Raw genomic sequence first — 14158 nt, 5'->3', positions numbered from 1 at the left:
CAGCAGGCAAGCGGACCAAAGTGCAGAGAACAGCAGGCACATGAACTGAAGTATATCTTTTATTCCACAAGAGTGCAGGCAAAGAAAAACTGGCAGCTCCGAACTAACAGGACTAAACAGAACAGAGCAATGCAGAACAAACCAAAACAAAGGATCCAACAGAGACTGAACTGAAATCAGGACTTAAATACAAACTAAGCTGACAAGGGGATGAGGTGCAGGTGGAACAGGAGAACAGGAAAAGAGCTGATTGGCTGGGGGAAAAACACTGACAGCAGGTCAGGGCTAACGAGCTTGATGCACGGCAGGTGTGGAGGGAAAAACAGGCTGGGGAGGATTGCAGGAACACAGAATGGAAATACACAGCAGAAAACACAATCGGAACGGAGGAGAATAGCAACCAAGGGGCCATACTGTGACAGAAAACCTAACAGGCTCAATAACCATAAAGAAGAACTGGAATTAAACAGACACACCGTGTGAACACAGGAACCCAGAAGAACAAACACACAAAGAGTCCAAAAACCAAGAGTCCCTGACAGCTACCTGCTGATGAGAGCCGTGGGACTGAACCAGAGCAGTAAAGTTGTGGCTGTAAGACCAAAGCAATGAGCTGAAAGACACCAAAATGCTTCACAGAGTTGAGGGGAACTGCAGATATGGTGATGATTCAATGCAGGTTCATCACTATAAGCATAATCTTTCATAGTATATGTAGTCATTTCATCTGTTGTTCATATAAAAATATAAATTAGATCAGTGTTAATGAAATGTTCACTACAACAACACTTTTGCAGTCTTTTAGATGCAATCAGTCACAATTATATGTTACGAATCTAGAATTTATTCTTAACTGCATTTTACATATGGTGGGACATACTACCGTACTACCAGAGTACTTGTAACTGGCCACCAGAGAGAAGCAGAGAGGTTATACTGTAAGATGTGTCAAGGTCAACTAAGACCACTCAAGTTGACACTCAGGCATACTTACAAGCAGGGCCATGATTCATTTTTTTGACTAAACACTCTAAAAGAATAAATTGAAGAATCATCATTTTGCCTAAAAACCCATTTAAAGGCTGACAGAAACAGCCTTAAAACGCCCACATTATAATTTTTAACTGTAGAGAATAAACTCCTCATCAGAACATTGAAATCACATGATGAGGACATGACTCCAGTGTCCTCAATGGTAGCTAGAGCCCTGCATACAAACATGAAATATACATATAAGTGCATAACTACTTTATTTAATTGAATGGATGGATTAATATTAATATTGGTATCTGAAAGTCAAGAAGATTACAATAAGATGTGATACAACTATCACAGAGGATGGAGTAGCCTATGGTAATGTTTTACTCTGATCTGTTTCTATCATTAATAATTTAATAATATTTAATATTTTAAGCATTAATGTATAAACCATTAAAAGCCTTTTTTGGGGGGTAAATCCCTATGTTTCCAATGGAAAAAAATGGGCAATTTCCACAGGTGGCCTCTAGAGGGCAGTAATAACCAAAGAAGTGACAATGTAAAATGTCAGATGTGGAGAAGAATACACTGTTCCCAGACCAGGAAATTCCAAAGTTGGTCGAATTAGATTTCAGTGCTTAGTGGAGTTTCCTGGCACCTGTGCAGGCTGAAGGACTCAGGCGTGACCCCTCTGGAATGGAATATGAAGTCTGTCATTTTGAGTATGTCTGGACTGCTGTCTCTGTAGAGCAGACAGGCAGTGCTTCTCACTGTAGAACCATGAGACACAATTCAGTTTATTTCATTTCAGACATGTTGTTCATGTAAACAAAAAATAAGAGAGATCAAATGTAACATGATGATGGCCATCAGTTGTACCTCTAAAGACACTTTTTATTATTCTTCTTTAATCCATTACACTAAAACACGACAGCCAGATGGTGCGATGTATGGTGTCGGCTATCTATATTATAAAATGTTTCATCAAACTTAAAGGATATGGTCTGATTTTTCCCAAGTGTGTCTCTATACACACACCATACAGGATGTACACTGAAAGAATGTAGCTGTAAATATTCCCTCTATGCATACTGGCTGTGATGTTTCCTAATGCAACTTCAATGTAAGAGATGGAGGACACAGGCGTGGACTCGGGGGCATGGGTATGGACCGCAGCGACAGAAATTAATCTATTAAACTATTTTGATAATCAATTAATTGTTTAAGTCAATTTCCAATGATGGTTCCTTCTTCTGAAATGTGACTTGTCTTACGTAATACTAAACTGAATGTTTTTGGATTGTTGATTGGACAAACGAGATATTTGATGATCACATTGGCCACATATGTTTAGTTGCAGCACTAGTATAGGCGACATGGAGCTGCTAGATTGTCCATACTCATATTTACACATCTCAAGCAATCCTGTCATTTTACCTCCAGATAGTTATGTGCGACGTTGCAGGCTTTTTATTAGGTTAGTATTTATAGTTTAAACGTTTCAAAACATGACAGAATTAAAAACATCTTTGCTGAACATAACTAACATCAGTCAATTCATATTATATTTAAATTTCAGGTGTAAAGTGTTGGCTGCTTTGACAACTTTATCACTGTAGCTGAAAATACTCCCCAAAAAACAAACTAAGAACCAAAGTGTAATGCAGTGTTCTGTAATCAGCCCAAGCATTTATCATCTTTGACTCATCTCTCCTGCATTCAGTGAGTGGATCAGGATTATTATTTCCTGAGACACACAGACAGGTGAGCTGCAGGCTCTCAGGTCAACTCTGAGTCATAGTGAAATATCTATTCTGTTCTGGAGTCGAATGAAAAATAACACAAGATTTATATTAATAAAATAAAATTTAATCTGTTTAGAATCAGAGAAAAATTCATGAGAAAAGTCTTGTTTTAGGCAAGTTATATCAGCAAATAACACATTTAATAAAGTAAATTCGTTGCAGAGTCAAGCTCTTTGTGTGTGTGTGTATGAATGAGGAAAGAGAGACAGAGCAAGTGCAGATACACAACTGTTTATTCTGGCTGTCCGAATGAAAAATGTTCCCTCCAGCGTAAAAAAAAAACAAACAAACCTACACTCTTGATCCAAAGTCTGAATTCTGTGCAAAAATGTATTCTCAAGTTCAGCTCAATAAATCAATATGTATATCTTCCTATACAAGTTTTCATTGTGTAATTAGAAACACAAACACAGGTTAATAACCACTTGGTATACAGTAGGGATCCGCTTCAGTATGACTTAAAGGTGTTTTTCCTGTATTTTTCTAGCCAAAGTGTCCAATAAGACAAGTAAGAGACAACATACAGACATGTGGGAATAATCCTCTCTGGAGTATATAAAAATACCACATTACAAGCTGAAAGCCTCCATGAGGGTGTTGAAATAAAATACAAAACAGACACTTCAGAGACAACATACAGCTAAAAAGCTTCCAGACTGACTCCTGGATGTGGAGGATATTGCTGTGGTAGCATCACCCCGGTGTTATGATTATCTTTGTTATGGTTTTATGCAAAACTCATCAGATTGTGGGTCTCTGTGGTGACTGCTACCAGGGGATTCTGTCACCCTTCCAGTCCACCAACATCCCACTATCTTTGCTGCTGAGTGATGACATCACACTAAGCATGCCAAGCACGCTTTCCTGAGTGGTCAGAGGAGCCTGGTGGGACATGACAAAAAAGTTAATAGAAATACAAAGAAGAACTGCAGTGGAGACGCATTAAAAGTTTCTGTGTGAGCATTTCTAACCCTTTATTCTTACTCAAGAATCACTTAAAGGAGACCTCCACTGATTTCACACATCAGTGGGTGTTTCCAGGTGTTGGCGAGTACTGCATATGCCTATATAAAAAAAAGTGGCTTTTGTGGCTCCAGGGGGAGCTGTGTCAAATCTGATAAAAAGTGAATCAGTGTTGGTTGGGGCTGAAGACACCAAGTTTGAAAATGAAAAAAAAAAAAAAGAGTCAAATTACATTGTAGATAATTTAGTAGCCAGGTTTGATAAGGAAGAAGAATGTGTGAAATATAAACCACAATAACCCTGGTACATCAATTCTGATCATTTCTTTTAAACTGTTCATAATGTTAAATGCTAAATGACTTAAATACGGGTGTATTACAGTGGGGGAATAATAGAGTACATGAAGAGGGCCAAGAAGCTCAAAATTAAAAGTTTGTTTTTATCTGCAGTTTTAAGATTTTACATCATCATTATTATTATTATCATAAAAAATGATATTGTTGGCTGAATTATAGTTTATTAGACTATTTTTTAAATATCTAAAACAACACTGCAGCTGCCCCTCTGACTCTGACCTCTGAATGTGGTTATAGCTCTGATGCTGTTAACTGTTCACATAAGTCTTACATTATTTACTCAAATGTAGTACACATTTATTTACTGATTACTACATTCAGATATTTGTACATGTGTGGATAGATGTATTCATGAGAGAAGGGGCTCACTGGGATTCAATATGCACAGAGATCAAGAATTTCTGTGCAATATGTTTATTTTTTCTCTAGTTTTTCTACTGGCTGTGATCTTTCTTCCAGCACTGTTGAGTGTTGCCTGCAGGATATTTGATGTGGTAGTGACAAAGTCAGAGTGAATTATCACAAGATACAATAGCCAGTGCCGCCGCTCTGCATACACAGAGTACACAGAGCGCGTGGGGCCTCAAGTACCAGGCGGGGGCCCCAAAATTAAGGATGATAAAAATGTCATGATAATTATCACATTATTACATTTTAACACAAATTGAAAAAATATATAAATTAGTTATGTACAGGCCCACCGTTGATTTTTTCATTGTATGTACCTAATATATAGAAAGAGCCTTGGACTCGAGCATTGGCTGCATTCGCTGCGATTTTTTTCCAGTCAAATTTCCACATTGCCACACTGTGGTTTACGTCACACACAGCAGCGGCTGCGGCACAGACATTGTTGCCACACACAACATGCAGTCGCACACACAGTGCACAGAAAGCCACAGCCATATATATATATATATATATATACACACACACACACACACATATATATATACACACATACATATATATATACATATATATATGTATGTATGTATGTATGTATGTGTGTGTGTGTGTGTGTGTGTATATATATATATATATATATATATATATATATATATATATATATATATATACACATACATACAAATATATATATATATATGTGTGTGTGTATATATATATATATATATATTTGTATGTATGTATGTATGTATATATGGACTTTAAGGTATTACAAATTGCGAGCTTTGTGTCTTCTTCACTCACGCTAAAGAACTTCCATACCACCACGATGTGTGTATGTGGCTGTGGCTTTCTGTGCACTGTGTGTGCGACTGCATGTTGTGTGTGGCAACAATGTCTGTGCCGCAGCCGCTGCTGTGTGTGACGTAAACCACAGTGTGGCAATGTGGAAATTTGACGGGGAAAAAATCGCAGCTATATATATGTATATATATGTATATATATATATGTATATAAAGAAAATCAGAATTACTAAAAATCATTCATATTAATATGAAATCACAGCTGTGTCATTTTTGTTTAATGTAGACTTTTTTTTTATTTGTATGTCAGCTCTTTGACCGTGCCAGATTGGAGCACTGGAGCCCATCTTGGGACTCGACTCAGACTCGACTCAGGGCTCCCATGACCAATTATGCTTAGGGCCTCCAAATGGTTAGCAATGGCCCTGACAATAACAACTGTTTGACTGATTATTTTTAAAGGGCAATCAGACTAACAGGGCATTTAATGCTCTTAAAAGGTGCAAAGATTCTCTAAAACCTCAACAAGCTAAAATTTACAAACCATACATTATATATATCTTATATATACGTATATAGGTGTGACCTTTGCCCCGTGCTGTATATATTTAAAAGGGTTAGAACTTCTTTTTAAACTCTCCATCACCTTACCATTTCACCTCCCATCTCAGTGAGGACCCAACCAGGGTGGATGGCTGTCACCAGTATGTTGTGTATCTTGAATTCCTCCGCTTGACAGCGTGTCAGCATGTTCAGCGCCGCCTGGTGACCAACAGCAGAAAAGACAGTTTGTTTAAAAACTTATCCATAACAATTGGAAACTGTGGGAAATGTGTACATTTCATAACATTGAAAGTTCTTTTTTTTTTTAAGTTTCACATAAGTGGAGGCCCTCAATAGAAAAATTTAAGTCTTTATCACAAAGCCATATTTGACTGTAAATGCTTATGTAAAACATAATTTTTTCTCAAATTGTAATTTTGATAAATGATTTTTATACTCAAAATTAGACTGTTTATATAATCATTTACAGAGCTTGAATTAAACAGCAGTACAATTCATACTATGATTTTTTCAAATTTTTATCTCAAGCTCTGATTTAGTTCAGATACTTAATTCAAAAAAAGATTTGCATCTTAAAAGACATGTTTGGTACTTTAAAGGATAAGACTTTTACTGTCCTGCTGCCAGAAATACTCACTAAAGCACCAAATGTAGATTAAACCATCACTGAAAATAGTCCCCAAGAAATCATTTACTTCCTCCAGTTCATGTGATGTTTATTTAAAACTAGTGACCAGCTGTTGACCGGCTTGAAATCACTGACACTTTTTTAAATAATGAGAACACAAAGAGAGTAGGACAAACATGGTCTAATATATGGTTAATTTGGCCTGACTGTGATGCGACTTTAATCTTAAACTCTGTCTCTCATGACTTTTGGATCATCTGTTTTGTTATGATCCTATCTGATGAAACCAAATTAAAGACATTAGTTTGTTGCTGGAAATGGGGATTAGAGTCTCTGTATGTTAGGTTGAAGTGATATTATTTTAAATTGTCCCTATACAATACACTTAGAAAATAAAATTCTGATTTTCAGTGAGTCAACAGTACCTTGCTCGTTCTATAAGGGTACATCGGAGCTGTAGGGAAGGTCTCTGGACATTTCTCTATGGATGAGATAAGAGTGGAGATGTTGATGATGGCTGACCTCCTGCAGGACATGTCATCACCTGAGAGACAGAAACACATGGACAATGTTTTCATGACATATAAATAATGAAAACTTTCATAAATATGTCATTGTTGTGAATTGGCATGTATTTTCGTAATAAATCACAACTGTTCTCACTTCATGAAATGCATCCATATTCTGTCTTTTTATCTGTTGTACAATGTAAGGTATGGAGGGGTGAGCTTTGCCATCGTTAATGAATCTTGTCACTGAACACATTATTCTGAGAAGACTCCTTATAGCAGAGACAGCAGCATGTAGCAAATTTTCAACAGTGCACTCCTTTTGCTTCACTGTTAATACTTTAGTAAACTGTTGAACCAGTCATCATTGCTTTGGTTGTTAGGGCTCATCCAGGTTTGAACCTGGGTCCTCTCACACCTGAAGTGAGAATCATACCCTTAGACCAACAAGTCACACAAAAAGACTGCAATTTAATTTCCCCTTCAGCAAATAAAAGGGCATCCATCCACCTTATGTGAAATTGGTTACTGTGGTTTTTCTCAAAGTCATTACAAAAACCTCCCACTTGACCAGAGCTCAGACTCTGAACGGTGAAGTGAAATGTATTGCTTGAGAACTGCAACACAGGATATGAGTGACCCTGAGTGGAATGAGCTGTCTGTATATCAAAATAAGAGAAGCAGGTCAGACATGTATGTGTAGCAGACAGTGTGGAGGGGGTAGAGCTTTCAAATCCCCAAGTAACTGACTTCAATTCATGATTTCGAATCCAGCTTCGTGCTATACAGTTTTACTTGTTCCTTTCCATGCCTCCACTGGATTACTCTTTGTGGTAGTTCATCCCTCAGCACTGGCTGTGTTCAAACACAGTGACTGATCTCTGTAGGCTTTGTAAGAACTTGTTTTGCCACCTCCAAAGAAAGACGAAGTGGTCAGATTCCCTACCATGTCATCAGTGATACCTCAGTCCGCTTTTGCAAATGTTGTTGGTTAAAGGGTTGGCTAATGGCCAAAAGCCAAAACAAGACTTTGTTTCACCTCATTATGACCACCTTAACTTGAGAAAGGTATTATCTCTTGTATACCATATGCCAGGTATTGTTCCAGTCAAGACTTTGGATGATGATACATGACTAAATGGATTTCAGTTATTTGATCACATCAGTACTGATCTTAAAAACATTCCACAGTTCCACCAATTTGACCTTGGATTCCTGGATTCAAAGTTCAGAGTGCTGACCATTACACCATGGAGACCAGAGAGAACACCTACGCCAACTGAAAAGTCAGACCAAGTTAGCAATAGTTTAAGTTCCCTAGACCTACAGTAGTAAGTCCATTTCAATCTCATTTCTTTCAATCTTCATCAACAGCTCTGCCTCTGTGTGCATTTGTGGTACAGAGGCTAACATAGCTGACTCCTAAGCAGTTAACCTCTGTTTGATAACTGGCCAAAGCAATGCAACATCTTACAACTTGGAACCAGACTGCAGAACAACGAACATAGCTGTTCTTTCTCTTTTACGATCAATCTCTTTATGCATTATTAGACATCTATCCGTTTTTGACAGGGATAGTGTCCTATGTGTCTCAGATCCAGTGAAAACAGTTTCCTACAGTGTTACTAGTGTGGGACACAAATCAACAACCAAACCAGTTTTATTAATATTTTTCTTTCTTTCTCATGAGTAATTGCGCAAGAATGAGAGATCGGAACTAACTGAGAATGGAACTTTATTTGGTGTTAACTTAACATGTCATATGCCTGTCTGTCCGTAAAGATATTTCCTTCAAAGCTTTCTGTAACTGTACAAACTAAACTGTGCTAAGATTGCTCAGTACAACCTTCAAACCTCTATTGGACTGGACTCATATGTTGGTGGTACTGATCACTGAAGATTAAAGCCTGCTGTTTTCTTCAGCAATATGGGACACTCAAAGCTCATGTCACGGCTGCCTGGAGTTACTGAACACATGTTAAACCTGTGTTAGAGCCACTCACAGCAGATTGCTGACATAGATTAATCCCAGGTCACTCGCACAGACCTCCAACTGCAGTTGCACAAACATCGTTGCACAACAGTTGCAGTTGCACAACAACTTTAACCTTTATGTATCCAATCAGTTGTCTCTGTGCCAGGCTACGTCCAGCCCATGCTTGATGCACTCATCGCCAACTCCATGACACCAACATGCCATTGAGGGCTTCTCTGTGCCGAAGTCTGTATCAAATTTATCAGTAAAGTCTTAGAGATAAAGTAGTCTCTCCTGATCTAAAAACCTTTTAAAATTCCATTGTCCATGGTTTATTCATACTCAACTAAAAGTAGCATGAGAATAATCAAAGTCCTGCATTCAAAATTTAAGTATACTACTTGAGTAAATGTGTGAATTTATAGGTTCAGAGTTTCTTTTTTGCTCACTCAGGAATCCCAGTTTCTGCAGCAGTGCTTCCCTGTTTTAGTAACAGTACTGCATAACAGTACAGCACGATGGGGCATGAATCCACATGCATCCATTAAGCCTTGTCAGGCTCTACTCCAGTCTACTCGTTATTTTGGGGCATTTCATGCCATAATGTCTTCAGCTGATATACAAATTCTAGTACAGCATGAAAGAAAATATATTTACCTTTGTCCTTTTCAAGTGACCCAATCTCTGCTGCTGTCTTGAGGAGTTGAAGAAACATCTGGAGAGAGAGAGGTTATATTTAACTTACTAGTGATAAAACACACTCCTACTAAAGGTTTCATTTTCTTGTGTAATAACACAGCTGGCACTGATTCTGGACAGTGGTGTGTGTACATTATTTTACTGGGTATATTTTTTCCATTCTTTTTAAGAGGTGCTGTGTTACAATAGGCACCTGTATGTTTTCATTCATTGTTTCTGTTTTTTCTCTCTCTTGGATATTTTCCCCCATTACTATTTGATCCACTGTCCACATGGAGAACAGTAACATGTCACCTCAGCAGTGACGTAGATACAGTACATGATGCTTCATCAGCACCAGACATGACATTCTTTCTCTTATGTAACAGTCAATTTTGTGATTGATGTTGCACGGAATGAAGCAGTCACTGCTTTTCACCATGATGACATGTTGATATCCATTTTTGTCTGTGTATTTATGTCTGTGTCTGTGCTTACATTATATACACTGTAAGCACAACAAGGAGTGAGACAAACTAACCTTTGCCAGGAGAAACGGTCCAACCACATTGGTTTCATACACTTCCATCATGTCCTTTTTCCCAGTGGCAGATAGCGGCGCTGGTGAGGCTGGTTTGTTGATAGCAGCATTGTTGATGAGGAGGTTCAACCCACCAGCCCCGATCTGCTTACTCACAGCTTGGACAGCAGCAGAAATACTGGCCTCATCTGACATGTCTGCAGGTGGACAAGCACATACACAAATGTTCACGCATTACTAAACCACATGCTAAGGCACTTGATCATCAGAGAGATCTACATATCAATGGTATCAAATTCTAGGTAGATAAAATGCAAGGATTCTGCTCTTGGAAATATGTGTTTGTAATAATTATTAGAATGAAAATGTTCTGGTTTAACTCAGAAGCACACTATGCAGACCTGATCAGTCATATGACCATGACCGACATCAATGAATGAATGTGGAAACACATTTTATTGCACTATAGGTAAGATAGTTGCAGCAGCAAAGATATCAACTTTCAAAGCATCTTAGTATATATTTTACCTCATGGCAAACATGATGACTGGCTTTAGTTTAGTTTATTTATATGATATTACAAGAAGGAGGACATCAACTCACACACAACAAGAAAATACAGTATAAAGGATAACACCATTAAGTCCAAGTCCAAGATGTGACAAATATGCATGCATATGATGTTTTCTCCAAGTCAAAAAACTCCAAGTCAAACATCCAAGAAAAAAAATAATAAAAAAAGCTAAAAAGCCAATTTAATCCCCTTTTGCCTCCTGGCACTACAGAACCTACAGGAACAGATACCCATGTTGGTATTAAACTTTGTTAAGCACAAGGCAGTAACACTAGCTCTGGACTGGTGGGCATGAGTTCCACCAGCTCCACAAAAGTGGTCTTTGAGACCATCTGGGGCTCTCTTGTTATAAATATTATTTACCACCCTCAGCTGTAGGTGGGTACAAGGGGAAACTACAGTAAAAGCTTTTGGAACTGTTGTTTGTAACTCAAATAGAGCACAACTCTGGCTCACTTGCTCTGAGAGAGCTGTAGTTTGTCAAAGTGCTTTCCAGACGGTCAAACATGAACAGATTGGGTGGTAAAAGCAACTCCAAACACAAAGATTGGCCAGCAGTATTTAGCTTCCCTTATCAATTCATTTGGGGTTTTTGGCTCCAAACCATTCACCAGGGTTTTTAATGCCATACTCTCTCCACTGCTGCCTGACAAACATCCCACATTTTGGATTCTGCATTTCTGATGAAGAACAGAAGTTCTCAATATTCTTTGCAGAAGCCAGCCTGGTCTCATCCCTCAGCCCTTAAAGATGCAATTCGTCATTATTGAATTTCCCCCCAACTCCACTTGCTAAAAATGTATCCCACCTGAAACACTTTTAAAAAAAAGTCACAGTTATCTTTAAAATGTTTTTTTTTATTAATACTATCACAGAGGGGATTTTTCTATACCTAGAAGTCTTTATTGGGAATCATGTATTCTAACCTATAATTGAATGCAGGGTTATACAGTATACAAGTGAAAGCAACTAAGTAAAACACATCCTGGATGGAAATTGAGCTCCAACCAACTGCAGAGTCCCTGTTTACCAACCCAAAGTTATTGCCAAGTCAACAACCGATAAAGGTTGGAAAAACGTTCTCTAATTAACCTCACAGAGCAAGTGGCTCGTGTAAATAAGTTTTTATTTTTCATTGACAGTTTAGAGATTAACCCTGATGGTTTGAGTGTCTGCAAACACCAGCATGGTTAATATATTAACACTTAAAGTTAGAACATCAGCATGGTTACTGCAGTTCCTGGTACACTTTATGTGGCCCACACATTTAAGACCATCCATGAAATGGATATGTGATAAATTCCAATTCTGTAAGTTAATTTTCGAGCTTCTACACAGACATATATGAGGGTGTCTTGTGTTTACCTAGCTTGATTATAGTGATCTTTCCAGCATACTGAGTGGTGAGCTCTCGCAGGGCCTGAGGGGAGCAGAGAGAAAGACATACAGTGTTATTCATTGTTGCAGTCATGGTTACTTCACTCATTTCCTGCTAGTGAACTGGATGTTCTGAATTCAGTGACGCATGTTGGTGCCTCCAAACACAACAAGTGCAATTTGGCTTTTCACTAGAGATTTAGAATCTGCTAATCTAATGTAAGCAATGATATTAAGTTGGAGAATATATGACGTGCTATACAAAAAAAACATTCTACAAGATAAATACTACATAAAATAAACTTAGCACAAAAAGTAAGGAAATTTGTATTTGGTAGATTATTTCTTTGTTGTAACAATGCGTCTTGGAAATAAATCTTATACCGTTGGAAAGCCTGTTTATTTCCCTTTTAAATGGTGCTACATTTGTAAGGAACATGCATTTGTGGGATGAGCAGCAAAGCTGAGTATGTGGGTTGCGCCCATGAAAAATTTGCCAAATTTCATTTGTGTGTTGAATAATATTCACTCCTGACAACTAAAGCATGAATACTGTTTTTATGATCATGTTAAGGCAACTCAAAGCACCTGGTTAGGAAAAATCCTGGTCTTCCTTTTTTTAAATTAAAAAAGGAAGCATGAGACAGGATCAATTACTTTTCAATTATTAACTAAAACCATTATCTCTCCCTGCTAAAGTGTGTTAACACATACAAGATTTCAGGTGTCAGACTCCTGAGCTTCATATGACCTTCTGTGCGCTGCAACAGTGCAACACTTTGTAGACTGACAAAGACACTGCCACTGATCATAACCCAGGCAGAAACAATGTTTCCTCAAAAATGTTTTGTTGTAGAATATAAACAGAATTTTTAGGAGAGAGGGATTCCAGGAGGAATTTTATTGTTATTATTAATATTATTGGTACAGTGGCAAATAAAAATGGTCCTAGACAGCATCCTTGAGGCGCCAGTCATCTGAGTCAAAGATAGAGAGATACTATTGAATAACTTGCCTATAGGCATGCTGTTAACAAAATATTTGTTTAGACATAATTATGTTTATGAACTTACTAACATCTGAAAATACCTTGTTTGGATACCCATTGGACTTAAGAGTGATACATTAGAATTCTCTGAAAGTGTAATAATCTCTACAGGCTTCATTTTACAGACACAGGTATAAAATTAAAAAGTCTTCCTCGTGTGCATGGGTCCATTCCTCACTGAGAAGCCATAGATCAGCTCCTCTGCTCCTCCGTTTGTAGCAACATGTGTGTGTGTCTGTTAGTGGATCTGAGAACAATGAGAAATATTTGTGTGTAACTGTCTCACCTTAGCTCTGGCTCCCTCAGGGTCTCTGCAGCAGGCATAGATGTGAGCGTCCTCTCCTGTCTTCTCTCCAAGCTGTTTGACCAGCTCCAAGCCGATGCCTCTGTTGGTCCCAGTCACTAAAATGTTGCCTCCCAGTTTCAGCGACATGTTGGCTCATCAACTGTCAAACTCCAGCTGCTGTCTGGCTACTCTGGTGACAGTGTCTGAACATGTGTGAGGGCAGAGTGTTGCTGTAAAGCTAGTCCTTATGTGTCATGCACTTGACATAGATGTGTACCATAGTAGAGGGAAGGAGCATAGTAGAGGAAAGGAGTAAGCGTCTTAATGCTCTGTATGTGTCATTGTTTCACTTTGTGTGTACTTTGTCACCTGTTGCAACCACACACACTCACAGAAACACGCCTTTAACATACTTTTCATTATATAACCAAAGTTTTTAGCAGCCAGAAGCACTATAGAAAGCATCTTGGACTTCAGCACTGAGGTGTGTTTGTCTGTCAATAAAGATAAGCTGCCAGTCTTCTCATCCCTCATAATCATGTTTTGTTCATAGCAAACAGCTGATTTATCTTAACATCTCCTTAGTTTTTTGACGGTATATGTTTAACTAAGCAACATTTCAGAAATGTGATGAATCAGGATGTGCAAGATAACCTTCGTCACCT

General features: G+C 38.1%; 1 protein-coding gene across 2 annotated transcripts; it reads right to left on the bottom strand.

Moving 5' to 3' along the window:
* Positions 1-2998: 2998 nt before the first annotated feature.
* On the bottom strand, positions 2999-13745 carry zgc:158868 (uncharacterized protein LOC791147 homolog). Of its 2 annotated transcripts, none has more exons than XM_042412599.1 (7): positions 13494-13745; positions 12148-12202; positions 10209-10405; positions 9647-9704; positions 6931-7049; positions 5965-6075; positions 2999-3665 (listed from the first exon to the last, which is right to left on the bottom strand). In XM_042412599.1, the coding sequence occupies exons 1-7, from the start codon at positions 13638-13640 to the stop codon at positions 3552-3554; spliced, it is 801 nt and encodes a 266-aa protein (XP_042268533.1). In that variant the 5' UTR covers positions 13641-13745; the 3' UTR covers positions 2999-3551. The 2 variants fall into 2 exon arrangements, with proteins under 2 accessions (XP_042268533.1, XP_042268534.1); XM_042412600.1 differs by having other exon boundaries at positions 6931-6986.
* Positions 13746-14158: the final 413 nt, after the last annotated feature.

Source organism: Thunnus maccoyii, chromosome 5 (genome assembly GCF_910596095.1).
Source record: "Thunnus maccoyii chromosome 5, fThuMac1.1, whole genome shotgun sequence".
Taxonomy (NCBI): domain Eukaryota; kingdom Metazoa; phylum Chordata; class Actinopteri; order Scombriformes; family Scombridae; genus Thunnus; species Thunnus maccoyii.
This window is presented reverse-complemented; position numbering and strand designations above follow the sequence as displayed.